The following is a 26,959-nucleotide window of genomic DNA, read 5'->3' as shown; positions in this document are numbered from 1 at the left end:
TCCTAGCAGACTCTCCTGTGTCTACCCTCCCTCCATGATCTGCAGAACCTTCGTTTCAGCATCTTCCCTGTTCTGCAGTAGTTGTTTGCATTTCTGCTCCCATCAGGAGCAGGGACCATACCATTCATTTCTTCTCTCTGATGCAGAGGAGTTGCAAATTCTCAATGAACATCTGTGGGCTGAACTAGAGTGTCATTGCATTGAATGGCATGGACAGGTGGGACTGGGTCCAGTAGGAATGTAAAGGCACCAAGGATGATCTCAGAGGGCGCAGGAGGCCTCCCTTCACCATCTCCAAAGCCACAGACTCTCCCAGTCGTCCCCTTTGGATGAGGAATGACTCCCTTTGATGGATCATGTCTGGGAATGTCAAACAAGCATGTCAAACTCGCAGCTGGTGTCCCAAATGTCTCATTTATGTGGCCCGCCGGCTGCGAGTTTGACACGCTTGATCTACAATCATATATTTTTTTTTAATGTTATGGTATCTAAGCGAACTTCCTCTTCTTTCTTGAGCAAGTGCAACTACCCAAACCTCAGTTCAATATCTCCCCAACACAGCCAGCCCTGTTCCGAAGGCCTTTCCAGAAACAGTTTACTCTCAGTACGTCTGCCCACCTGACCTTCCCACCTGCTATTAGACCGGAATTTGTGTGAACTCTCCTTGGGCAATGACTCAGGCTCCGGCAGCTTTCTGCCTGTCCCTTCTGCCAGCCCCTAGCCAGGCCTAACTATGTCTCCCAGAACTTCTCATTGGACCATCCTACCCTGTACCCTTCTCAGCACTAGCCCTTCTTCACAGGCACCCTTGTTGCACAAGTGCCAGGAGCACCATTCACACCGTGCTCGATGGGATTCTAAATGGTGCCTCTGAGCTGTGTAACAGTGACCTTGAGTGGTCATCAGAGTGCTCTGCCACTGCCTTGCTCCAAAAGACCATCAGCTGACTCTGGCCGGGTTGCTCAGTGGGTTGGAGCATCATCTCATGCACCAATAGGGAAGAGGAGGGGTTGATTCTTAGTCAGGGCACAAACTGAGGTTGTGGGTACCTGGTGGAATCAAAACCATGAAGACAAAGTAGAATGATGGGTGCCTGGAATGGGGGTGGTGTGGCAGCGGGCGTGAGGGTTGGGGGGTGGGATAGGGAATGGGGAATTACTGCTTCATGGGGAGAGAGTTTCTGTTGGAAATGATGAAAAAGTTCTGGAGATGATGGCGGTAACGGCTGTTCAACAGTGTGCATGTGCTTCTTGCCACTGAACTGTGGACGCTAACGTGATAAAAGTGGTCCTGGCCATGTGGTTGGGCGTCATCCATGCACAGAAAGGTTGCCAGTTCAATTCCCAGTGTTCATCAATGTTTTCCTCTTTCTCCCGTTCCTTTTCTCTCTCTTTAAAAAAATCAATTTCAAAAATCATTTTTTAAAATGGTAACAATGACGTATTTTACATTCCGTATGTTTTACAACAATTAAAAAATAGGCACAACTAATTTATAGTGAAAAAAATCAGAATGGTGATGAACTTTGGGAGATAATGACAGTGAGGGGGATAAAAGGAAGCCACTGGTGTCTGGAATGTTCCACATTTGACCTGGTGGTTGCATGGGTATACAGACTTATAAATACTCATTTAAGATTGGATACATGTACTTCAGAGAAGGGAAATTTAAAACATTTAGAAGCAGACACGGTAGAGCAGCCAAGGGCTTTGTTTCCATTGATTTTTAGAGAGAGTGGAAGGGAGGGGAAGAGACACAGAGAGAAACATCAATGTGAGAGGGCACATGATTGGTTGCTTCCTGTGAGCCTGTAACCCGGTCCCTTCAGTCTGTAGGCTGAGGTTCTATCCACTGAGCCAAACCGGTGAGGGCCAGTAGAGAACTTTTCAAAAATCCCATGAGCCGAACTTCCTAAGTCCCGGGCCGAGAGGAGCCGGGCTCCGTGGCTGTCAAGGCAGTTGGCCAGGAATCACAGAGCTGAGAAGGTGAGAAAAGCAAGGGTTCGCTCCCCTTTCCTCTCATCACATCAGTTACCACATCAGTCACCACAGCCCCGGGTCCCCTGTGGGATTGCACGCCCACATCAAAGCCGACCTCGTGAGCATGATTCAGCTTATCTTGTTTTTATTTTTTTCTGACTTCTTCTTGTCACTGGCTGGCTTTGTTTTTATATCATTGGCAATTTTATATTTCAAAGTTGAACAGTGTTAAATTCTGACAGTCTGTTTTCAGGCCACCTCACTGCTGAGTCCCGTCACGTGGGGCGCCCGGGAGCTGAAGTGTGGCTGAGCCCCCTGGGAAAGGGGTCTGAGTACTTGTCGGGGCTCCCCTGGGCTGGGAGTGGGGTGACTGTCAGGTGCGGGAGTAGCCGGCCTCCACTTACTGTGATGGTAGAAGCAAGAGTGTAAAACCCGAGAAAGCTCCGAATCCCCCCTTTTCCACTCTTCTCCACGGGCCAAGTGCCAGTGGAGGGTCAGACGGATCCTCTCACTGCTGAGGGAACCAGAACCAAAGGCTTCCCGGGCCCAGGAGGGTGAGGAGAGGTGAGGGTGAGGGGAGGAGGTAAGGGCAGCTGTGAGAGGAGGGGGTGAGGGGAGGGGGTGGGAGAAGGGGTGAGAGGAGAGGAGTGGAAAAGTACTGGCTGCTGAGTCAGCAAGGAGCACAGGTGTTTTTACCTTTCTTCCCCAATAAGAAGGGCTTCCTAGAGGCACCCGAAGAAGACAGAGGTCTTGGCATGAAAACATGTGACCACGAGGCCTCAGAGCCTGCCCGGAGCCCGGAGCCCGGAGCCCGGAGCGGGTGCAGGAGTCCGGTGGGGAGGGCAGCTTTCCCACCAGGCGGATGGCAGCCTGACTCCGCACAGTTGGGATCTCTTGCCCTGTCTTGGAGGCAGTGGGGTTAGACCTTTCTTTGGGGCAACGAGATGGACCTCCTGCGCTCCCTGGCAGCGGAAACCGCCAGCGCCCTGGAGAGCCCAGCCACCCTGGCCGGTGACCTCTGTTCCCAGGTGAGACTGACAGGACCTTGGCTATGTTCGCGGGACTCACTGCGCAAGGGCCCACCTCCCCCTGCCCAGGCCCTTCCCCCGTGACCTGCGGCCTGCAAAGTGGCAGCTCCCTGGTGAAGCTGCCGGAACCGGCCCTGTTCTAGTGCCTGCTGTCTCCCTCTGCTCCTTTCCCGTGGCTAATAACTAGCTAATTACAATAAGGTGACCTGGCGTCTAGCTTTTGGTGGGACGTTTGGTTACCTCAAATTACGACAGCATCACCTTGACCTTCAGAAGGGCCTCTCTCCCCAAACTGGGCTCTCACTGACCAGCCTTGGTGTGGCCCCTGCTGGGGTGCCCAGCCCTCAGCCTGCCCAGCACACAGAGGGGCAGTGGGAGGAGGGGCTGGGTGGGGGGGCCCAGGAGAGCAGGTAGGCCCTGATGTCACTTCAACTCCCGCCTCTCAGCCTTGGACGCACCCCCGCAGCCTCTCCACACCGAGGCGTTCCACTCCAGCAAAGCCCGGGAGAGAGCTCGGCCCTGCAGCCAGCCCAGGGCTCTGCCTCCAGCCGGGGCTTCGCTCCTGCTCCCCCTGGGCCGGGCCTGCCCTTCCTGGCAGGAAAAGGCCGGAGTCCAAGGGCTTTGTTACCGGTTCCCGGACCTTCTTGCCCCCTGACCCCGTCCCTGCCCTGTGCCCTCTGCCCCGGGAGGCCTCCTCCTCTCCACTCGCCTCTGCTTTTCCTTCGGCCTCAGACTCCACTATGGTGTGGCGGGGCACTGTTACTGAGCTGGGCTTCATTTAAAATGTCGTGTTTGGTTCATTGTGAATTTCTTGAATGAATGTTGTCTTTCCACGATGCCGCACTGAAACGTGATACATCTTGATTACTGACTGTTTGGGTAAATTTTGTACCCAAGGTGGGTGCCTCGCTCAGTTTTGCCTTCACCCCAGCCCTGCGATGCTCAGGAGCCTTTCACTCATTCCACCTGCAGTCACCGAGGGCCCCTGTGGGCCAGGGCGTGTGCTGGGTGCTGGGGAGAGAAGTGCGAGCCACACCCACGGCAGTGTTGGGAACTGAGGACTGTGGGACCGTGTGGGCAGATGCAAGGCAGAAGGACATGGGGGTGAGGGGGTCCAAGTCACACCGACCAACCCTCAGGGATCACAGTGCCCAGGTCTGAGCTCCCGTCTCGCCATCAGCATCTCCTTGGTTGTCTCAATGGTCCTTGGACGTGTTAGATGCTTGTCCGTAGCAGACGGAGGTCCTGAGACCGGGCACAGCTCCCCGCGGGAATGGGAGCAGGAGTGGAGGTGGGAGTCCCGTGGGGCCCACAGCCCATGGGCTCTGCGCGCGCCCTGCTCCGGGAATGGCAGCCACCTCCCCCCCGAGTCCCTCTGTGGCCCCAGGGGAGGCTGCGGGGGGAACTCGGTGAGCTGACCGTCAGGGGACATGCAGAGGTTTACAGGAGACAGAGCGGAGCAGAGGGCACGGTAAGGCTCGGAATGAGAATTCTAAGAAGCCCGACCGTCCACTTGCACAGAAATGGGCCGGGCATCACTTCCTCTTTCTGCTTCTCTGTTTCCTAACAACGACGTCAGCATAAATAGGAAGCGTGAGAGGCTCACTGCCGCCTGGAGCCTCCGGCAGAAGGTCAGTGTCCCCCCACAGAGAGGTATGACTGGGCTTCAGGGGGCAGGTTGACAGGTGGGGGGGAGCAGGGGAGTGTGGGAGACTGGGATGGAGGGGACAGGGAGAGCTGGGTGCTGATGGGCAGGTGTGCTCTGGAGGCTTGGCCTCTTGGAAAGACCTGAGCCCGGACTCCTTGGGTAGCTCTTGGGCTGTGCGAGGGGCTGGGGGGGAGGAAATCTTGGGGGCCTCACTGGTGGGGTCCAGCTGCCCGGGAAACGGGAAGTTATCTCCGGGTGATGGAGAGGTCAGGCCTGGGAGTCAGACACGGTGCTCTGTCATCTTTGCTTTGTTTACTAAGATGTCAGAGGCCTTGGGAACATCCATTCCCTGCTCCCTGCTTCTGTGTCCTCACCTCTGGAATGGGAGAGAGAGAGAGAGAGAGAGAGAGAGAGAGAGAGAGAGGGAGAGAGAAGAGAGAGAGGAAGGATTCAAAGAGAGAGACTGGGAGGCTGAAGGGGAAACTTATAGCCTTGCCAGGCTCAGGCCCAGGGCTTGGGAGGAAGCTACTTTACATTACACTTGCTAAGCTTAATCCTATATAATAAAGAGCTAATATGCTAATTAGACTGGACGGTGGAATGACCTTCTGGAATGACCTTCCAGAATGGCCAGTGGGCAGGTCCTCAGGGCCACGAGGCAGCCCTGGCCACAAGGACTGAGGCAGCCAGGGCTGCAAGGGCCAAGCCGCTTGCACGCATTTCGTGCGTCGGGCCTCTAGTGGAAGCATATGGTTTTTCTTTGTAAATGAGAAGGCCCAGTCCCTTCCCCACAGACATAGTTTCTCCCTCTAAGGATGCGCTGGCTACCACCCTTGCCCTGAGCCACTGTCACTGGGTTTGGACTCAGGAGTGTGTGTTCTGGTCCCAAGTGTGTTGTCTGGGTGGGAGTCTGGGAGTGCTAGCACATATGTGCAGGTGTATGATGGTACATGCAGATGTATGCAATTGCCCTGAGGATGGGAGGGCAGGTGTGTCTAGGGGTCCGAACCTATGGGGCCGCCCCAGACAGCCTTGATTGACAGTTGCCCATGTGCGATTTCTCCTCTTCCAAGCCCTGTTATCTTCTGCGTTACTAGATGCCAATTTCCTCTGCCTGTCACCCTTCCTACTACTGTCTTTACAGTTTTATGATGAGTAAGACCTTTCCTGGTAGCTCTCGGTCACCTTCTTACTCACCGGTTTCACTGATGTGTCACTGTATTCACCAGTACTCCAGGACAGCTCATGACTTAATCAGCATATTTAATATTTATCAAGTAAATGCATGGATATCTGCTCTGTGAAAAATTAGGCTAGCCCTAGCTGGTTTGGCTCAGTGGATAGAGCGTCGGCCTGGGGACTGAAGGGTCCCAGGTTCAATTCCAGTCAAGGGCTCATGCTCGGGTGTGGGCTCAGTCCCCAGTGTGGGGTGTGCAGGAGACAGCGATCAATGATTCTCTTTCATCATTGATGTTTCTCTCTCTCTCTCCCTCTCCCTTCCTCTCTGAAATCAATAAAAAAAAATATTTTTTTAAATTAGAATAGCCCAGAATTACGCAGCATAGAAAACAGCGTTGACACCTTTATCCCCTAGCCCAGAGGTCGGCAAACTCATTAGTTAACAGAGCCAAATATCAACAGTACAACAATTGACATTTCTTTTGAGAGGCACATTTTTTAAACTTCTATTGCCACTTCTTCAAAATAGACTCGCCCAGGCTGTGGTATTTTGTGGAAGAGCCACACTCAAGGGGCCAAAGATCCACATGTGGCTGGAGAGCCACAGTTTGCCGACCACTGCCCTAGTCCCATGCTCTGCCCCCTTCACCACATGTACCCTCCCAAACATTTTCAAGCTTAACATAAGTATATATATTGTTTTTCTTTGTACATAAATGGGATTTTTACGTACATATTGTTCTGAATTATTTTCTCGCCTACTAAGTTTTAACAACTTTCCACAATCTACATGTAGATTTAACTCACGCATTAATCCTAAGAAGTGCATGGCCTTTATTAGAACGGCCACGAGACCGTGTGCCGTACGAAGGGACACGTAGGTCGTTTCATGTTCCTGCAGCCCAGATTCCTGGAAGCCGACTTGCTCGGCAAGAGAATGCATGTTTAAAATGTATGCAAATATTTTCAAATCTTCCTCCAAGTAGCGAAATTAACATATGCCCTCACGGTCATGCATGGAAGGGCGGATTTCTCTTCAGAAAAAGAATCTTTTAATTGGGTCCAAAGGAATAGATGAAAATTGCCTGGTTCTGCTTGGACGTTTTCCTCTGATTAGGGGTGAGGTTGTGCGTTTTCACCAATGACATCCTTCAGAGATGGACATGGAAATGTCTTTTGTTCGTTTTCTGATGGATTCTCTGCCTGTACCTCTCTATCTAGGCTCGAGTCACTCGTTATGGGTATTAACAGCGTATTCCTGTATGTTGAAAATATATTCTTCCAGATTATCGCTTGTGTGTTTTCTTCACCCCAAGATATCTGGTTTCATATAAAAGTGTATTAACTGCTTCTAACTCAAATCTGTCATTGTTTTTCACTTAATGCTTTCTGGATTGGATGCCTTGTTCAACACCCAAGATTAAAGACATATTTGTGGTGTTTTTATCATTTTAGCTTTGATTTGTAGACCTTTGACCCACCTAGACTTTAAAGGGGTGGGTAATGTGGAAACTAATAATCTAACTTGAAGAACCATTAGCTAATTGTGGCGATATCATTAATTACATGAATGCAGCCCATTCTTGCCTTGGTAATCTGAAATGCCTTTATTACTCCCCAAATTCCTACTTGCTTACTTTCCTTACTGTTCTCTGTTCCATCTGTCTATTATATCCCTTATTACTTTTATAGTGAATAGAGCAAGTCTCTCATCTTTGGTTTGTTGTCATTTAGAATCAGTTTGTCAAGCCCATTAAAAATCCTCTTGAGCCGGCCAGTGTGGCTCAGTGGTTGAGTGTAGTTGACCTATGAACTGGGAGGTTCGATTCTTGGTCAGGGCACATGCCTAGTATTGCAGGCTTGATCCCAGGTAAGGGCCGTGCAGGAGGCAGATGGTCAATGATTCTCTCTCATCATTGATGTTTCTCTTCCTCTCCCTTTCTCTCTCTGAAATCAATAAAAATCTATAATTTTTAAAAATCCTTTTGAGCCGAAACTGGTTTGGCTCAGTGGTAGAGCGTTAGTCTGCGGACTGAAAGGTCCCAGGTTCGATTCCGGTCAAGGGCATGTACATTGGTTGCGGGCACATCCCGGTAGGGGGTGTGCAAGAGGCAGCTGGTCGATGTTTCTCTCTCATGGACATTTCTAGCTCTCTATTCCTCTCCCTTCCTTTCTGTAAAAAAAATCAATAAATATATATTTTTTTAAATCCTTTTGAAATGTTTTTTGAATTTTGATGTAGATTCCATTGAATTTAGAGGTTAATCTAACCTCTAAATTCAATGGAATTGAATTAGTTTATTTTCTCATCACTGATTCCAGTATCACCTGCTTTCTTTCTTTCTTGGACTTTTTCTTTTTTTCTGAAATACATCCTAGAGTAATTCTCCTCCTCCTCTCCCTCCCCCTCCCCCAGGAAATATCTGAAAAGCTTTTTCTGTCCTCACATTTCCAAAATGTTGTGTGTTTGTCCTTGAACTTCAAAGTAAACTTGATTGTTTATGATTCTAGCTTTAAACTATTTTCTCTCCATATTTTCAAGACATCACTGTGTATTTGGAGTTTGGAGTCACTAACTTCTTGAGAAAATCTTGCCAACCTGGCCCTTGCTGTGTTGAAAATAACCTGTTTGTTTCTTTCCTTTGGGAAGCTGCTAGGATTACCCTTTTATTTTTGGATGACTGAAAGTTCACCAGTTTGCGACTGAGTAGGCACTATGGAAAATGAATCTTGCTCTTCACTTTGTGACCTGTAGTCTCCTTCAGAGCCCTGTGAAGTTTTCTTCTATTTCTTTTTTTTTTTTTTACACATATTTTTATTGATTTCAGAGAGGAAGGAGAGGGAGGGAGAGAAACATCAGTGATGAGAGAGGATCATTGATCAGCTGCCTCCTGCACAGCCCCTACTGTGGGTATTGAGCCCACAACCTGGGCATGTGCCCTTGACCGGAATCAAACCCAGGACCTTTCAGTCCACTGAGCCACACCGGCTAGGGCAAGTCTTTTTTTTTTTTTTTTCTTTAAATATATTTTATTGATTTTGTACAGAGAGGAAGGGAGAGAGATAGAGAGTTAGAAACATCAATGAGAGAGTCATCGATCAGCTGCCTCTTGCACACCTCCTACTGGGGATATGCCCGCAACTGAGGTACATGCCCTTGACCGGAATCGAACCCAGGTCCTTCAGTCCCCAAGCCGACGCTCTATCCATTGAGCCAAACCGGTTTCGGCGAAAGTCTTCTTCTATTTCTAACTGTACCTGTGTGGATGCACATGGAAAATCCCCAAACAACAGTGGTTTAACAATACAGACATTCCCCCCCGCCCTTCACACAAATAATGTCTAGAAGCAACCAATCTCCAGCTGGAATGGTCGCTCCACAGTGGAAAGAGGAACCCGGGTTTCTCTCTTGCTGTGTGGCATGTGACTTTCATACTCAGGGTAACCTCATGGTCCAAAATAGCTGCTGAGCCAACTCCCTTTAAATAGACTTTAAATATATATATTTAGGTGCTCCTATATTGCAAATATGTTTACCAGGGTTATGTCCTCTTGTTGGATTGATCCCTTTAGTATTATGTGACCTTAGTTGTTTCTTGTGATAGACTTCATTTTGAAGTCTATTTTGTCGGATATGAGAATTGCTACTCCAGCTTTTTCTTTCTTTCTTTCTTTCTTTCTTTCTTTCTTTCTTTCTTTCTTTCTTTCTTTCTTTCTTTCTTCTTTTTTCATTTGCATGGAGAAACATTTTCCATCCCTTTACTCTCATCCTGTACGTGTCTTTTATTGTGAGGTGGTTCTCTTGTAGACAGCATATAGTTGGGTCATATTTTTGTATCCATTCATCCATCCTATGCCTTTTGATTGTAACATTTAATCCATTTACATTTAGGGTTATTATTGAGAGGTACTTTTTTATAGCCATCTTAATTCTGTATGGCTAGGTTTCTCTCTGTGTGTCTTCTCAGCAATCCCTTACAGCAGTCCCTTTAGTGTTTCTTGTAATGCTGGCTTGGTGGTGATGAACTCCTTTAGCCTTTTTTTGTCTGGGAAGCTCTTTATTTCACTGTCTATTTTGAATGATAGCCTTGCTAGACATAGAAATCTTGGTCTCAGATCCTTGCTTTCCTTTACCTTGAATATTTCATGCCATTCCCTTCTGGCCTGTAGAGTTTCTGATGAGAAATCAGGTGCCAGCCTTATGGGAGCTCCTTTGTAGATAATAGTTTTCTTTCCTCTTGCTGCCTTTAAGATTTTCTCTTTGTCTTTACCAGTAATTTTTAGCATTTTAAGTATTATGTATCTTGACATGGGCCTGTTTGGCTTCTTCTTGCCTGGGATTCTCTGTGCCTCCTGAACTTGTGTGACTTTTTCCTTCACTAGGTTAGAGAAGATTTCTTCCATTATTTCTTCAAACTCATTCTCTATTTCTTTCTCCCTTTCTGCCTCTTCTGTCACATCTGATATTCTAATATTGTTATATTTCACATTTTCCCACAGCTCCCTTAAGCTGTCTTCCTGTTTTTTTTAATTTTTTTTTCCTTTTTGGTTCTCTGATTTAGTGATTTTTTTTTTTCAACCCTGTCTTCTAATCCACTGATTTGATCCTCAGCTTCCCCTAATCTGCTGTGTATTCCTTTCAAAGTGTTCTTTATTTGTGATATGTAATTCTTTATTTCTGTTTTTGGTTACTATATCTTTTCTCATGCTGTTCTTTTTTAAATATATATATTTTATTGATTTTAGAGCTAGAAACATCGATGAGAGAGAAATATTGATCAGCTGCAACCTGCACACCTCCCACTGGGGGTGTGCCTGCAACCAAGGTACATGCCCTTGACCAGAATCGAACCTGGGATCTTTAGTCCACAGGCCAATGCTCTATCCAAACCGGTTAGGGCTTCTCCTGCTGTTTTTATCTCCATTTCATTTATCTCTTCTTCTGGAGAGTTCTCTTGTTCTTTCTTTTGGGGGTTGTTTTGTCTCCTCATTTTGGCTGCCAGTTTGGGTTTGTGGCTATGTATTAGGTAGATCTGATACACCTCTCTATCTCTAGTGCAGGACAGTGTCAAATGCTGTTTCTGACTGATTAGATCAGGTAAAGACTTAAAGCCTCCAGAGTCTGCTTCTGTCTACAGACTGATAAGATTCTGTCTTAAATTGTCCTCAGACTAGGAACCTCAGGTGTTGCAAGAGTTGTTTTCAACAGGGTGGGGCGGTTGTTTCTTCCTGGAGGCTAATTGTTATTCTCAGTCTCCTATTGGGCTTCAGCAACTCTGCATCGTGGGGTAAGGGGTTTTCCAATAGGGCGGACCAGCTGTCTTTCCCCCAGGCAAGGTCACCTGTGTAGGTAACACCTACATAAGAAAGATGTCCTCCCACAGCAAGAGCGAAAGACTCAGCGCAGGAAACCGGGATGTCTGCCTTCTGAGCTCTAATTCCTGAGCCCCTGATCCTGGCTTCTGTTCACACAGCTCCAGTTCACGCTGCCCTGCCTTTGTCAGAGCACAAGGTGAGTGGCTACACAGGGAATTTTGTGTGTTGGCTCTTTAAGAGGGGGTCTGAATTTTCAGCTGTCTCTCCCTGGCAGACAGCAACCCAGCTGCTTTTCACAGCCAGATGTTAAGTGGGTACCCTCAGTTCTGGTGCTCTCTACTGGGGGTGGGAGAGGACACTTGGGGATTAGACCCCATCATTCTCAGTGGCAACCCCCGGCAACTGAGACATCTTCCCAGAACTTCAGCTGCTGTCTGTGGGGGCCCCGGCCAGCCCTTCCGTGCCTCCACCCCTCCTACCAATCTCTATGCCATCTCCACTTTCTGTCCTCTGTTATCAGGGTTCTCTCCAGTAAGTCTTCCATTGATTATTCAGGAAGTTTTTCTGTGTTTTCATTGTAATTCCAGTTTGGACCTGGGAGCATATCTGTGCAGCATCCACTTACTCTGCCTCCATTTTTTTTTTTTAATCTCTCCAGCCTTTTTTTAATATTTTTATTTATTTTTACTGATTTCAAAGAAGAAGGGAGAGGGAGAGCGAGATAGAAACATCAATGATGAGAGACAATCATTGATCAGCTGCCTCCTGCACTCCCCCTATTGGGGATCGAGCCTGCAACCAGGGCATGTGGCCTTGATCAGAATCGAACCTGGGACCCTTCAGTCTGCAGGCCAACACTCTGTCCACTAAGCCAAACTGGCTAGGGCTACACAGCCTTTTTGGATAGCACATCCAACGTTTCCACTCGTATCTCCTTGGATAAAATTTAGTCACATGACCACACCTAATGATAGGAGACTGTGGGAAATGTAGCCTTTTATTCTGTGCAGCTAAAGGTCCAAATACAACCTGTACTTCTGTTACCGAGGAGGAAGGGCAGCTAGTTGGCGGACACTGTCTGCCACACCTGCATGCAATTCTCTGTCCTCTGCTCCCAGAGGGTGGGACTCCTGGATTCTTTCCCAGGTCTCAGCTTTTCTCTCAGGCTTTCCCTCTCCTGCGCATTTGCTCTGTCTTCAGTATACACCGTCATAACATGATTGTTTGTCGTGTTCATTCAGTCATTTGGCCCATTACTGAGGCTTTTATTAAAAACCATGGATGTTTTTACCATCAAATTTCAAGATCACTGTCTACTTATTGTTTGCATAGCAGTCTAATCTTTTAAATGGCCATGAATTCTCAGATCTCCCTGAGGATGTTAAGCAAGAAGTTTTAAAGTTTTGTTTTGGCCCTGGCCCCGTGTCTCAGTTGGTAGAAGCGTCATCCAATAAACCAAAAGGTTGCAATTTTGATTCCCAGTCAGGGCACATACATGGGTTGCAGGTTCAATCCTCAGTCATAGTAATGGGAAGCAAGCGATAGATCGCTCTCTCTCTCTCTCTCTCTCTCAATCTCTCTCTCTCTCTCTCTCTCTCTCTCTCTCTCTCTCCCCCTCTCTCCCTCCCTCTCTCACCCTACCTCTCTCTCCCTCTGTCTCTCTCTTTCCCTTTCTCTCTCCAAACATATCCTTGGGTGATGATAAATTTAAAAAAAGTTCAAGGGGGGAAAAAACAACATTTTGGAAATGTAACAACAACAAAAAAACTTTTCAGATCTTTTCTGACAAAAAAAAAAAAAGTTACTCTAGGAAGTATTTCAGAAAAGAAAAAAAGAGCTCAGGAAAGAAAAAAAAAAAAGCATACAATGCTGGAATCGGTGGCAAAAAAAGAAACCAATAAGACGTACAGTAAAAAAAATTGTCCCTGTATAGAATGAAAACAACAACAACAACAAAACAAGATAATAATATTAAACTCAATAATCAGATGTTTCGTTTTTATGCATGTTTGTAGAAATGTCTGCTGCGTCAGTATACCTCACGGTAGACATGTCTGATACCAATGGTTGGGAAGTACAGCCGCTCTTGGTGGAGTGGGTCAGAGCACAGACTCTAGTGCCCGCCTGCTGTTGGCTTCAGTCCCGGCCTCTTTGCTGGCTGTGCGTTCCTGGACCATCTGCCTGTTTCTTCATCTGTACAGTGGGCCTTCCAGTAGTCACTGCGCAGTGATGTGTTCATACCTGTGGAGCCCTGAGCCGGGCCTGGCTCCCGGTCAGTGTTTTGTGTCAGCCCCTGACAGGAATTCTGTGTGTCTGTGACTTTTATGCGTGTGTTCGTGGATGACATTAATCTTTTTTAAACATTTTCAACATCAAGATAGCCATCTGCTCCTCATCAGATTGCTGCAAACATGTCTCTTTTGCATTTTGTCCTTTGCTTCATGGTCTGGTTATTTTTATAAAATATAGAAGATTTTGCTTTTATGTATTCCTATCTGCCAGCCTTCATCTCTCTGACTTCTTCCACTGGTTTTTGTTTTTATGCATGTTTGTAGAAATGTCTGCTGGGTCAGTATAACTCACGGTAGACATGTCTGATACCAATGGTTGGGAAGTACAACCTGGAATAGTGTGAAGATAGTCACTTCTATGGTCTGCAAGTTTAATATGCTTTGACTTCTTCCATTTAAATTGTAAAGTAGCCTGATATTCGAGGAATGGTGTGAGAGAGGGATTCATCTGATATGTTTTATGTTGTTATTCAATTATCTTAGCACTTTTTCTTATTCCTGTTCTTTTTGTCATTTCTTATCACTGCATGTTGACTCATGACTTCTCTCGTCATATAGCACATCCTTGCATAAAACAGTTTGTCTGGTCTGTGTCCACTGATATATATCACGCGCACGTGTGTGTGTGTGTGTGTGTGTGTGTGTGTGTGCTCCTGCAAACTGAGTAAAGTTTCAGACTCTCTTCCTAGGGATGGAAAGAGGAAATCCCCAGCCTCCTGCTGAGAAAGCAGAACTGGTGTCTGATGTCCGGTGTTGGGAGGTGGTGTGGGAGGAATGCCAGGAACCGGGGCAGAGGTGGGAGAGCACCAGGCCCCGAGTGTGTGAGTGAGTGTGCATGTGGTCACACCCAGGGAGGACACTGTGTCCCCCACACCCAGCGACTCCCCCAAGCAGATGTGGGTCAGAGGCCCACGGGGATCTCTGTGCAAATCCAACACCAGGCCTCTGTCTCCTGTCTTCCTATCACCAGGGCCCTGCCCGGTGCCCGACCCATGTCTTCACAGGCCTTTAGAGCATCTCCCTCGAGGTCATACCAGGGAATGCTGAGGGGAAAGGGAAGGGACTGTCTGAGGTGCCGGGCCGAGGCCCATGCATCAGGGCCACTCTCGGGTTCACCCCCAAAGTAGGCCGAGTGCCTGGGGCGCAGGGCTGGGAGGGCAGCTCCCTGGTGACATGTCCCCCACAGGCCAGAGAAGCCAGAGCTGCAGGAAGATTCACAAGAGCAAGCGGATGACATGGGTCTGGCCTGGCCACCCACTGGGGAGCGACACAGGATTCCAGGCCAGTGAGGACCAGCCCTGGCCCACACCTGCACCCACCCTGCCGGCCCTGCTCGCCCTGAGCTGACCGGGAGATGGCGCTGGCCCGGTGGCTGTTCCACATGGCCCTGCTGGCTCTGAGCCGGGAACCCCGCGTGGCAGGGGACTTCGGTGAGCCGACAGCTCCTTCCTCTTTCTCTCCTCTCCCCAGACCCCTCACATTGCTGGAACCCTTGTCTGAAGCTGTCCCCCACCTCTTCCCCAGGAAGCTCCAGACCCCGGGGGCTCCGGCCTTCCTCCCTCTGTCCCCTCATGCCCTCTCTCTCCCTAGTGTTCCCAGTGCCTCTTGGCCCCACCCACACTCCCGCCCAGTGTCCTCAGGCCCCCTGCAAAAGCCACCTCTGCTGTGTCCTTTCTCTGCTCACATTCCTCAGCGTGGCGTTCAAGGCCTCTGACCTCCAGGCCAGCCCTTCCAGCCTTTCTCTGCCCATTCTCTCCCCCACCCCCACCCCACCCCCACTCCACCCCTCTGATAGTGGCCTCGACGGATCCCCACCTCCCTGTGACCCTCATCCTGGGGGTCTCTTCCTGCTCTGGCTCCAGCAGCTGGGATGCTCTTGAGGCGCATGAAACCTGCTCCCCAAAGGCTCCCAGAGAACGTGGCGTCTCTGGTCACCATGGCAACCACATCCCCCTTTCCATCCATCAGGCCTGGCCGCTGAGTAAGGACATGGGCAGGAGGTTTCAGAGCAGGGCCCTGCCCCGCTGCCTGTTAGCAGTGGTTTGTGCCTCTCCTCCCAGGATGCACCGAGGGCTCCAGGGGCAGGGCCTGTGCCTGACACCCGTCCCTGTCCTGGGGTGGCAGGGACCCGGCTCCCAGAGGACACAGCAGGGGCTAGACATGGCTGTGACCCAACCAGGATATTGTGTCTCTAGCGGACAGGAGGGTCCGCAAGCAGCACCCGCACACCCACGGGGTCCCCAGCCCTGCCCAGGCCCTCAGACCTCTGTCTGGCATCCAGGAGCCCCTAGAGGATTCTGGGGGACCCTTCCCCAGGGCCGGGCACCCAGGAGGGGCTGGGAGGGATGGTGACAAGGGGCACCTGGAGGGAGAGGGGTGACCCCTTCTCGCCTCTCCCGGGGCAGAGACCATCCCGCTGCAGACCCTGCGCTGCCACAATGACTACACCAGCCGCATCACCTGCCGGTGGGCGGACACCCAGGAGGCCCAGCGGCTCGTCAACCTGACCCTCTACCGCAGGCTGAATGCGTGAGTGGGATTCTTTCAAAGCATATGTCACAATATGTCTCGCCTTTGCACATAGCTCTGTCATTCTTCCCTCTTGCAGTGAAATCCAAATTCCTTTTAAGTGTTGGCCTCCTGTACCTCACTCAATTAGCCTCCTAGACCTCCCAACCTCACATACTCGATGCATAATGTCTCACTGCCTAGTCCCGTGGTCGGCAAACCGCGGCTCGAGAGCCACATGCGGCTCGTTGACCCCTTGAGTGTGGCTCTTTCACAAAAATACCACGGCCTGGGCGAGTCTGTTTTGAAGAAGTGGCATTAGAAGAAGTTTATGTTTAAAAAATTTGGCTCTCATAAGAAATTTCAATCCTTGTCCTGTTGATATTTGGCTCTGTGGGCTAATGAGTTTGCCGACCACTGGCCTAGTCGAACAACATACAAACCTGAGTCCGCCCCAGGGCCTGTGCATCTGCAAGCACCCGAGACTCCCTTTCTCCAGAATTTGCATGACTCCTCCCCCACCTCGTCCAAGTTTCTACTCAAACATCACCCTTTCCTGGAGGCCTCCCCTGTCTCTCCTATTCCCAGCTGCATCCCCCACCCCAGACCTCTGGCCTCCTCCTCACCCTTCCCTGCTGCACTTGTCTGCATAACGTTTTCCCCATTTGACACGTGACTAATTTCACACCGCTGTTTCCTGTCTGTCTCCCTCCAGCAGGGTGATGGCTCCCTGGGCGGGAATTGGTGTTTGTCTTGTTCATATGGAAACCACCCCATAATGCTGCAAGTGAGCGATTCCTCATTCTAGGCTGACCCGTGCCCTCTCCTGCAGGTCCCCCCCAGAGCCAGTGTCCTGTGAGCTCACTGACGACATGCCCTGGTCAGCCTGCCCGGCCTCCCACTGCGTGCCCAGAAAGTGTGTCATTCCTAGCACGCGGTTCATCATCGCCGACAGGGACAACTTCTCCTTCGAGTCCGACAGGCCTCTGGGCACCCAGCTCACCGTCATCCTGGCCCAGCATGGTGAGCTCGGGGTCCCTGGCTGGGGGCGGCCCCCAGTGTGGACAGGGGGCCCAGGGAGTGGCCACGCTGCAGAGGGTGGGCCAGGGAGTGAGTCTTCAAGGGATAGAGGTATTGGCCTGGGGTTCGGTTTTGGTCTCTGAGGGAAGAGGATGTATGTCTCCTTATGATGGGGCTGTCAGAGCAGGTGCACGGTGAGGACCCGCTGCCCCACCCCCACCCCAGCTGCTCCACCGCCTGCCAGGCCATTGCCTTCCAACGCCAAAGGTTTCCCTTCTGGAAGAACTGATCTCATGATTCACATAAAAATTTACCAGGTTAGCCGAAACCGGTTTGGCTCAATGGATAGAGCTTCGGCTTGGGGACTGAAGGGACCCGGGTTCGATTCCGGTCAAGGGCATGTACCTTGGTTGCGGGCATATCCCCAGTAGGGGGTGTGCAAGAGGCAGCTGATCGATGACTCTCTCTCATCGATGTTTCTAGCTCTCTATCTCTCTCCCTTCTTCTCTGTACAAAAATCAATAAAATATATATATATAAAAAAAAATTTACCAGGTTAGCCGAAACCAGTTTGGCTCAGTGGATAGAGCATTGGCCTGCGGACTGAAAGGTCCCAGGTTTGATTCTAATCAAGGTCATGTACCTTGGTTATGGGCACATCCCCAGTAGGGGGTGTGCAAGAGGCAGCTGATGGATATTTTTCTCTCATCGATGTTTCTAACTCTTTATCCCTCTCTCTTTCTCTCTGTAAAAAAAAAAAACAAAACAAAAAAACAAAAAAAAAAACTTGCCAGGTTAGCCCTAATTGGTTTGGCTCAGTGGAAAGAGTGTCAGCCCTCAGACCAAAGGGTCCTAGGTTCGGTTCCAATCCAGGGCACGTACCTCAGTTGCAGGCTCAATCCCCGGCCCCAAATCAGGGAGTGTGCGGGAGGTAACCAGTTGATGTGTCTCTCTCACATCGATGTTTCTCTCTGTCTCTCTCTCTCCCTCCCTTCCTTCCACTTCTCTCTAAAAACCCTTGGGTGGCAAAGAGGTGCCCCGTCTCTGCCAGCCTGGGCCAAAGATGTTCTGAAGGGCAGCTCTGACCTGCTCTCACACACCACGTCCGTGACCAGCACAGAACATTCGTACCCTGTCTGCTCTCACTGAACGCTCTGTGCTTGAATGTCAGCCCTGGGCACTCAGACACAGAAGCTTCGGGAGGGCGGGAGCCAGGCCATTGACTGACGAACCCCTCGCCCAGCCCGGTAGCTCCCAGCAGAGCTAGGCTTGCTGGCGGTTGATGGAATGGGTTCATGAAAAGCACCTGAAGGTGGACTACCTGTACTCCTCCGTTGATTCATTCACTTTGTTCCCCGAATCCACTGAGCCGCTAAATCGCTAAATCGCTAAATCACAGGCCCCGAGGAGAGGGGAGGGGACCAGGACCCAACCCTGCCACCCCATGAGCTCCTTGACTACTCAGGGAGGCAGATGTGGGAACAATAAGCCCCCCAGAGTAAGGACAGTATAAGTGACTAGTTGGGCTGGGAAAGGAGCCAAGATTCTGCCTGGGGGAGGGGATCCGAGAAGGTTCTAGAGGAGACTTTTATATCTTTTTTAATTGATTTTTTACAGAGAGGAAGGGAGGGGAATAGACAGCTAGAAACATCGATGAGAGAGAAACATCAATCAGCTGCCTCCTGCACACAACCGGGGATGTGCCCGCAACCAAGGTACGTGCCCCTGACCAGAATCAAACCTGGGACCTTTCAGTCTGCAGACAGACGTTCTATCCATTGAGCCAAACCGGTTTCAGCTAGAGGAGACTTTTATGCTGGGCCCTGCGAGATGCAGGACATTGTCAGGTGGACAACACAGAGTAACATGAGCCACAGCGCCCTCTGCTGGGCCAGGGGTGCCACACAGGCAGCATCCAGGGCAGTGGGGGCTTGGGGACAGAGGGAGGCAGCAGAGTTTCAATGCAGCACCTCGTATGGAGCACAGGCTGTGCTAGTATGTGCACCGCTGTCTGCCCGGCATTCATTCACCGTCACGTGGAATCCCATGATTGGGCAGGTGAAGGGCCTGCAGTCCACTGAGGATTGGGGTCTTGTCCAAGGTCGGTGGGCTGGGGAGCGGCGGGCAGTGCTCCTCCTGGAACCCCAGCTGTCCGCATGCAGACCTGCAGCCCCTTACAGGTCCCCACTCCCTCTCCCTCAGTGCAGCCCCCCGCGCCCAGGGACCTCCACATCCGTCCCGACGGGGACCGGTTCCTGCTGACCTGGAGCGTGGCCCCCGCGGCTTCCCAGAGCCCGTGGCTGTCCGAGCTGGAGTTCGACGTGGCCTACCGGCGGCATCAGGACTCCTGGGAGGTAGGGACCTCAGCCCGCTCGGCCCGGAGCTCATGGGGACCCGGCCCAGCGGCCCCTGCTCCAGCAGCCCCCTCTCCCGGCAGGATGCCTCCAGCCTCAGCTGCACCGCCCCGCAGGCCCACCTGGGGCCCGGGCACCTCATTGCCGGCAGCACCTACGTGGCCCGAGTGCGCGCCCAGCTGGGCCGGGATTCGGGGTTCTCAGGCCGGCCCAGCCCATGGAGCCCCGAGGTTCTCTGGGACTCCCAGCCAGGTAAGGAGAGGAGGGTGTTGGGCTGGGGCGGGGGAGGAGCGGGGCTCTGTGGAGGGCGGCTCATTACAGGTCCGAACGGGAGTCCGGGGGCCGCCAACCTCTGTGCCACATGTTCGAGTGTCTTCCCTGGCCCACCGCCCTGTAGCTCCGCAGAGCCATCGGCTCCCGCTGGGCCCAGGGGCTGCACACATTTTTCCCAGCGACTATTACAACGGGGTGTCCTCCCCCATCCACCTCCCCCGTGATCTGAGCAGCTGTGCTTCCCTGAGAGCTGGCCCACGTGCGGACACCACCATCCTTGTTCAGTCCCCAAACCCCGAAACTTGACACTGTCCCCGTTCCCGGGGGCACGGGGGCTCACAGGATTCCCTCCGGCCTGGGGTCACACAGCTGGCAGGTTCAGACTGAAGCTGAACCCCGCCCCGGTCCACGCCCCAAAGCCCAGGCTGTCTCTGTGATGAGTCCCACGGCGGCAGCCACGGAGAGCTAGGAATGGATGAAGGAGGGAACGAGCAAGGGCTGTCTCCCTCGCAGGGGACCAGGCCCAGCCCCAGAACCTCCAGTGCTTCTTTGATGGGGCCACCGCGCTCAGCTGCTCCTGGGAAGTGAGGGCCGAGGTGGACCGCTCCGTCTCCTTCACCCTCTTCTACAAGCCCAGCCCCAACGAGGGGTGAGTGTCCCCTCCTCTGAGCCTTGCCCTCTCCAGCCAGGCCTCCTCCTGCCTCTGGGTGCCCCGCAGTGGCCCCAGCTCACCCCGGGGTCTCATTCCCCGCCCCCCGCCCCCCATGGCCCCTGCCTCCTCCCGCCTCACCTCTGCCATGACCCTCAGGGAGCAGGAGTGTTCCCCGGTGCTGAAGGAGGCCCGCGGCCCCTATGTCTGCCACCGGTGCCAGGTGCCCGTGGCCGACCCCCGGAACCACAGCCAGTACCTGGTCTCTGTTCGGCCAAAGCGGGAAGAGAAGTTTATAAAGAGCTCGGAAAACAGTGAGTGTGCCCAGCCTGCTGGGGTGGGGGTGGGAGTGGGAGGGGGTGAGAGTGAGAGTGGGATGGGGGGATTGCGACAGCTGCGTCTCCTTGTATAAACCAGGAAACTCAGGGTTCCTATGTCCCGTCTTCCAGTTTGCGACTTTCAACAAGCACAGTCCCTTGAGCAAAGTGAATGAGGTCATTAGAGTCTGCTCACGAAGCTCTCAGGAAGCAGTGGTAGGTCAGCGGCAGCCACAGATAACACACAGGAGGTCCCTCTGATCTCCACAGCTGTGCTGCCTCCCCCCCTCAGCGGGCCTCCCGTGCTCCCACCCAGCCTGCCAGTTTTGCTTTACGTTTCCAAAGTCTTTGCTGAGGGATCCTTTCGGTCTTCAAAACAACAGACCTAGGTACACTTCCGGGGGGCCCTGGAGTGTGGCACTCCTGGCAGGTTAACTTCCATGATGAACAGCCCTGGTCCCTGGTTTGCATCAGGGGCCCAGGCACAGGAGCCCCCAGGTGACCTCAGGATGACCGAGTTCTTCCTCTCCGTCCTCCCGGCTCCGGTGCATGTCGTGTCCCCAGCAGCAGTCCATCGGTCTTGGCCGCCTGGGTTGGAACCCACCACTTCCTCTCTGGGGATTGGCCAGCGTGCAACCTTGGTCCTTGCCCCTTGCTAGCTGCCTGACCTTGGCGAGAGACTAATTGTCCTGGGGCTCTCTCTCCCTGCCTGTGACACGCTGGTGGCGATTCGTGCGGAGCGAGCATGTCTATCAGTGCCCGGAACGGTCCCGGCTCTAGACGAGAACCAAGAGCAGAGATTTTGCTTTTACTGAAACGCGATGGGTAACCCAGGCTCGGCGTCACCTGGCTACAGAACAGGTGACACTCAGCCTCGGCCAGGAACAGGGCCGCTCAGGTCCAGTTGGAGGATGTGGTGATATGGGGGTGCAGAGAGCCTGAGATGGAAATGGGGGTGCAGAGAGTCTGAGATGGAAATGAAGGTGCAGAGAGCCGGAGATGGGCGGGACCTGGGGTCCTGGGCCGGTGAAGACAGCACCTGTAACCAGCATGGAAGGCAGGGAGTGTTCCAGGACAGGGATGTTGAGAAGAACAGTTCCTAAAAGTCTCCTCCCTCCAGTCCAGATGGCTCCTCCGACGCTCAATGTGACCAAGGGCGGAGACGGCTACATTCTGCGCTGGGAGGTGACCATGTACTATAGACACATCGAGTACACCTCCGAGGTCCAGTACAAGAAGGACGCAGCCTCCTGGGAGGTGAGGGGCCTGAGGGGCCTGCTGGGGAGGTCGGGGGGCATGTGACACAACACCTGGAAGGCGCCACCTGCAGGGGACAGTCAGAGGAAGCCAGTGGAACATGGTGACCACATGCCTGAGGCTCAGGGAGATGAAGTGGCGTGGTCCAAATGAACACACGTGACCCTGGAGGCAGCCTAGACATCAGGGCAGGGACCAGGGCTCCGTCCAGGTCCCCACCCCCAGGCAGCCCTCAGTCCATGTGCAGAACCTCGGGCTCCACAGAGGCCAGATCAGAAACCTCAGAGCCAGTCTCGGTGGGTCTGGGATTAGGCCCCGGGCACCCGAACCCCCATCTCAGAGCTCAGAGTCCAGTCACCCTGCGCTGCATTCCCGAGAGGCCATAATTGGGGTCCAAGCTGCCCCCGGGGAGCTGGGAGGTCCAGGGGTCTCAAGATGAGAATGGGACTGGGTGACCCCTTAGGGTTTCTGGGCCTCAATGTCACAGGGGCGTCTTGCAAGAGGCATGGTCCCGGTCCCACTCGGCATGCTCACGCTCTCGCTCTCTCTCTCTCTCTCTCTCTCTCTCGCTCTCTCTCTCTCTCTCTCTCTCTCTGGGTCTAAAGGAGGGTCCTCCTGGGTGGGAGTGGTCCTGCCTCAGACCTGAGGGGCGAGGGGTGAGGGCTGGCAGGTAGCAGAGCCCTGGGCGGGGAGGGTTTGCAGCTGTGCCCACATGGTCCCCGGGAGCTGCCTCAGCCTCAGGCTCAGTACACCTGCCCCCGCAGGAGAGCAAGACAGAGCCCCTCCAGAACACGCGCTTCCTGTCGCTGCCGCCGCTGGAGTCCTCCACCAGGTACCAGGCGAGAGTGAGGGTCAGGCCCCACAACGGCTACAGCGGCATCTGGAGCGAGTGGAGTGAGGAGAGCTCCTGGGACACTGAGTGGGGTATGTCTCCCCTGCCCCCCCACCCCCCACGCTCTCCCTTCCCGCTACAGCCCAGCTGGGGGAGGGGCAGGGGCGATGTAGACACAGAAGGGGGACTGCAGCCACCCCAGCACCCACTCCCGGGTGACACTAGTCATTGAGAAATGACCCCCGCTGTGCCACACCGACTGCGGACGAGGCCCCGAGAGAGCAGAGAGGAGCAGGTCTCATCGCCATGCCTCCCTCAGATGGGACCTTAGTCCTCTGTTAATATGACCCATGGCTTCCTCAGCTTTTGTGGCAGCCACTGGCCAGTGACCACTCCGCACAAAATTCTGGTTCCCATCCACAAACATCAGGGCCTCCGGACAGAGGCCTGAGCTGGGAGGGTCTGGGTCTGATCTGATGTCTTATCTTCCGTGTCTCCCTGCGCCTGCTCCTTTCATTCGTCCTCACTTTTCACCCGAGCCCCAGCTTTTCCCTCCCAGAGGCTAACGCCCCTTTTTCTTTCCTGGCCGCCGGAAGTGCTGCCCACGTGGGGCCTGGCTCTCATCCTGGTCTTCACCACCCTGGCCTTCCTCCTGGCCCTGCGTCTCTGTGGCTCGTACGGGTACAGGTAAGGGGACTCCAGGATGAGTGGGGGTGGGGGTGGGGGTACCAGAGACCCTGGGGATGGGGCAACAGGGATCCCACAGCAGATCCCTCCGGTCCCTACTCTGCCACCCACTCCCTGGGGGTTCTTGGACAAATCTCACCCTCTCCTGGGGCCTCAGTTTCCCCTCCGTATCTGAGCATGGGCAGCCGCCCCGAGGCCTCTGGTGGCTGCCACCTCCCTCCTGTCTCTCCAGGTGGACCCACAAGTGGGCGGAGAAGATCCCCAACCCCAGTAAGAGCCGGCTGTTCCAGGTACGGCCCTGCGGTCAGGGCGGCTGTGGTGGGAACGGCCCCTCTGTGTTCCGCCCAGGCCCGTGCCTGCGTCCTCCCTCCCTTCCTGGGCGTGGAGAGGGGGGCACAGGAGGGGCCGGGAGGCTCTGAGAGCGAGGCCGGCACCTGTGAGTTCATCCCCGAAGCCCCTCCCCGCAGGCCCTCGCAGGGCACAGGGGCCCTGCCTTCAGGGGCCCGTGGAGCAGGAGGGGTTGAGGGTGGGGGTGCCAGGAGTTTACAGGAAGGGCAAGTGGGGCCGGGGTCAGGGGCTGGGCAGGAAGGCTCTCCGAGGACAGGACAGCAGGATCTGGGTGGCTCCGGAGGCAAAGGTCACTGAGGGCAGAAGGCAGGTGGGGATGAGACAGACTGAGGGGGGTGGGCACGAGGCTGAGGGGACCACAGAGGGAACGAGTGTGGGGAGGATCTCGAGGCCAGTGTGGGAAGACTAGGGGGTGAGTATGGAGGCAGCAACACCCCAACAAGCAGACTCACCAGAGCAGGGTTCCTGTCCTCAGTGCTGGGGTGGAGGACCCAGGAAATCCCAGCCCCTCTCTGGCCTCCCCTCCTGGTATCAGAGGCTGTGTCCGGTCCTGACCGTGTTGAGCTGCCCCCCCTTTTCCGGGGACTCACTGAACCCCCGCCACCCCCACAGCCCTCCCTCCACCAACGCCATCCCGCGGCCCCAGACCCACAGGCACACACGCCCTCTCTTCCAGGACATGAGTGCAGGGCGCTGGCCCCCCAGCGGCCCGGCAGCCCTCACCAGCAGGAGCCTCGCGCACAAGGGACCCTGGGACAGCCCCTTCCCTGGGCTGCAGGGGTGAGTGCCTGGGCCTGGGGTCCCTGGGAGGCGGAAGCCTGAGCAGGCGGTTGGCACTAAGGAGCATGCAGTGGGCTTAGCTGGGAAAACTTCCTGATTCCCAGCTCAGCAAGGGCCACAGCTCAGGTTTGACAGGCGACCTCTCTGTGCCCTGCTGCCTGGGGGCAGCCCACACTGCCTCGGCCTCATGGGGTCAGCACCTGAGCCCCCAGCACGGCTAACCCCAGGACAGGGCCCTGCAGGCTGCAGGTGAGGAATTAGGGGTGACAGCACGCATGGACGGGGCATCGGCCTGGGCCCTGAGGCTGGGCCTGTCCAGGAGCAGAGGGCGAGAGCGACTCGCCTGGGAGAGGACTCACCTGCTCTAGGGTCCCGCCCACCGCGCCTCATCCCCGCTGTGCTCTCTGTGAGCCCCACTGGTCCCAGGCCCCCTCACCCCCTCCTGCATGAGCTGGGGTGTCTGCCCAGGATGGTCCCAGCACCTTGCACCTGCTCTCCCCACAGGGTGTCCCCCGAAGACCGCATGCACAGCGAGGTGTCGCCTCTCACTGTGGAGGACCCTAAGCATGCCCGCGACGCGCCCTCTGAGCCCAGCACGACTCCGGCTGCCTCCGACCTGCCCGGGGAGCTGCCCCCAGGCCCCACGCCCTGCCTGTCGGCCCCCTCCAGCTGCCCCGAGAGCCAGGGTTCCAGCTTCGACTTCAATGGCCCCTACCTGGGGCCGCCCCACAGCCGCTCCCTGCCGGACCTCTTGGGCCAGGAGGAGCCCCCGCCGATGGGGGGCAGCCAGAAGCCTCTGCCCCCCGGGTCCCTGGAGTACCTGTGCCTGCCCCAGGGGGAGCAGGTGCAGCTGGTCCCGCTGGCCCAGGTGATGGGCCAGGCCCAGGCCAGGGGTGCGGAGCAGAGATCCTGCTTGAGGGCGGAGGGGAGTCCCTCCGTGGAGACTGGGGCGGGCCCTGTCCCTCACCCTCCTGGGCTGCTAGTGGGTGGACAGGGCCTGCAGGACAGCCCCACAGCCCTGTCTGCTGTACCCGGGCGCCCTGCGGAGAGCAGCGTGGCCTCCGGTTACGTCAGCCCCGCAGACCTGGCGCTGGCCTTACCCAAGGAGGTACCATCTGCCTCGAACGCCTCCCGGGTTCCTCCCCTTGGCCTCCCCTCGGAGCAGAACCACGGCCTCTGCCCCAGGCTGGCATGTGGGCCCCTGGGAGGCCCCGCCCCCGGGAAATCAGTGATTGACAGCTATGTGGAGCTCCCTTCCACCATGGGCCAGGCCCCCAAGTCCCCTCTGGGTGGTCCTGCCCCGCCCGCAGCCAGCAGCCAGGTCCTGAGCCCGAGGGAGCCCCGGGGCGATGTGACCCCAGTCTCCCCGCACCCCGAGGGGCTCCTGGTCCTGCAGCAGGTGGGGGACTACTGCTTCCTCCCAGGCATGGGGTCGGGGCCCCTGTCCCCCCAGAGCAAGTCCTCCTGTCCCGGGCCCTGCCTGGAGAGCAGGGACCTGGACCAGGCCTTCCCGGCCAAGAAGCCTTCCTGCCCGGCCATTCCCCAGGTGCCCGCCATTCAGCTCTTCAAAGCCCTGAAGCAGCAGGACTACCTGTCGCTGCCCCCCTGGGATGTCGGCCGGCCTGGGGAGGTGTGCTGAGACCCCGAGGGCCTGGGGGCCCCGTGGGAGGAGGGGGTCTGCCTTCCTCCTGCCCTGCCTTTCTCACACCGGCCTCAGCGTTTTTCCACACTCATTTCTGCAAAGCCAGGGAGGGCGCCAGGACAACACGTGAACTGCCTATCTTCTTCCTTGACCTTGAGCAAGGCCAAGCTTCTCTGTCTGTCCCTCTTCCTCCTCCCTCCCGCCCCCGTCTCACAGACACACACACACACACACACACACACACACACACACACTTTTCTTTCAAGTTCACAGGCGTTTAGGTTCTGAATGGATAGAATGTCCCATATGTTCTCATTCCATTTGCCCTCGTTTCCTGCTTTGGGCTCGTTCCTTCTTTCTCTTTTCCCTGATTTATTATCCGAGCGCGTGTGAGGCCCCGGCTCGGCCTGTCCTGAGATGCCATGACTCGGTCCGAGCCCATTCTGATGCTGCCGTGTCTGGCTGTGTTGGGGGACCATGTCTGTTCCAGGCAGTCAGGAGCTCAAGGTTCCAACCGGGTTGCAGGTGGCGGGAGGCGGGGCTCAGGGTGGGGTCCCGGGGGCTGAGCACTTGGAAGAGCAGCAGCACAGGACTGGACCTGTCTTCTCAGGCCCCTGACCTGCGGGTGTGCAGAGGAAGAGCTGTTCAGAGCTCATGGAAGTCTGGCGGGGTCACCAGGTGACTGGGCAGTGTTGGGGCACAGGGCCTGCACCGGGGACAGGCCGCTGCCCTGCGGGGGTGAGGTGCAGGTTCCTGGCGATCCCCTTCCCGCACCCAGGTGGGGGCCGGGGAGGTCAGGAGGAGAGAGGAGTCCGGGACCCACATCTGCTGCGGGAAGTGGGAAAGACAGC

At 54.4% G+C, this 26,959-nt stretch overlaps 1 protein-coding gene across 2 annotated transcripts; it reads left to right on the top strand.

The window, feature by feature from the left end:
* Positions 1 to 4,513: 4,513 nt before the first annotated feature.
* On the top strand, positions 4,514 to 26,707 carry CSF2RB (colony stimulating factor 2 receptor subunit beta). 2 transcript variants are annotated; one of them, XM_045587519.1, is made up of 15 exons: positions 4,514 to 4,660; positions 11,167 to 11,346; positions 14,628 to 14,871; positions 15,847 to 15,970; positions 16,782 to 16,972; positions 19,172 to 19,323; positions 19,407 to 19,575; positions 20,110 to 20,245; positions 20,405 to 20,559; positions 21,683 to 21,819; positions 22,584 to 22,743; positions 23,248 to 23,338; positions 23,571 to 23,628; positions 24,363 to 24,466; positions 24,971 to 26,707. In XM_045587519.1, the coding sequence occupies exons 3-15, from the start codon at positions 14,796 to 14,798 to the stop codon at positions 26,103 to 26,105; spliced, it is 2,688 nt and encodes an 895-aa protein (XP_045443475.1). In that variant the 5' UTR covers positions 4,514 to 4,660; positions 11,167 to 11,346; positions 14,628 to 14,795; the 3' UTR covers positions 26,106 to 26,707. The 2 variants fall into 2 exon arrangements, with proteins under 2 accessions (XP_045443475.1, XP_036311655.1); XM_036455762.2 differs by lacking the exon at positions 4,514 to 4,660 and having other exon boundaries at positions 10,819 to 11,346.
* Positions 26,708 to 26,959: the final 252 nt, after the last annotated feature.

This window comes from Pipistrellus kuhlii, unplaced genomic scaffold, assembly GCF_014108245.1.
Source record: "Pipistrellus kuhlii isolate mPipKuh1 unplaced genomic scaffold, mPipKuh1.p scaffold_m20_p_3, whole genome shotgun sequence".
In the NCBI taxonomy this organism is placed as follows: Eukaryota; Metazoa; Chordata; class Mammalia; order Chiroptera; family Vespertilionidae; genus Pipistrellus; species Pipistrellus kuhlii.
Note: the sequence above shows the minus strand (reverse complement) of the source record. Positions and strands in the feature narration are given on the sequence as shown.

What these genes read in the sequence shown, in the direction of transcription:
- CSF2RB (XM_045587519.1), top strand. Translation starts at nt 14,796, where the DNA reads ATGGCGCTGGCCCGGTGGCTGTTCCACATGGCCCTGCTGGCTCTGAGC. An exon ending in GGCATCAGGACTCCTGGGAG is followed by an intron (nt 19,324 to 19,406) that starts GTAGGGACCTCA and finishes CTCTCCCGGCAG; the next exon opens with GATGCCTCCAGCCTCAGCTG. An exon ending in AGGACGCAGCCTCCTGGGAG is followed by an intron (nt 21,820 to 22,583) that starts GTGAGGGGCCTG and finishes CTGCCCCCGCAG; the next exon opens with GAGAGCAAGACAGAGCCCCT.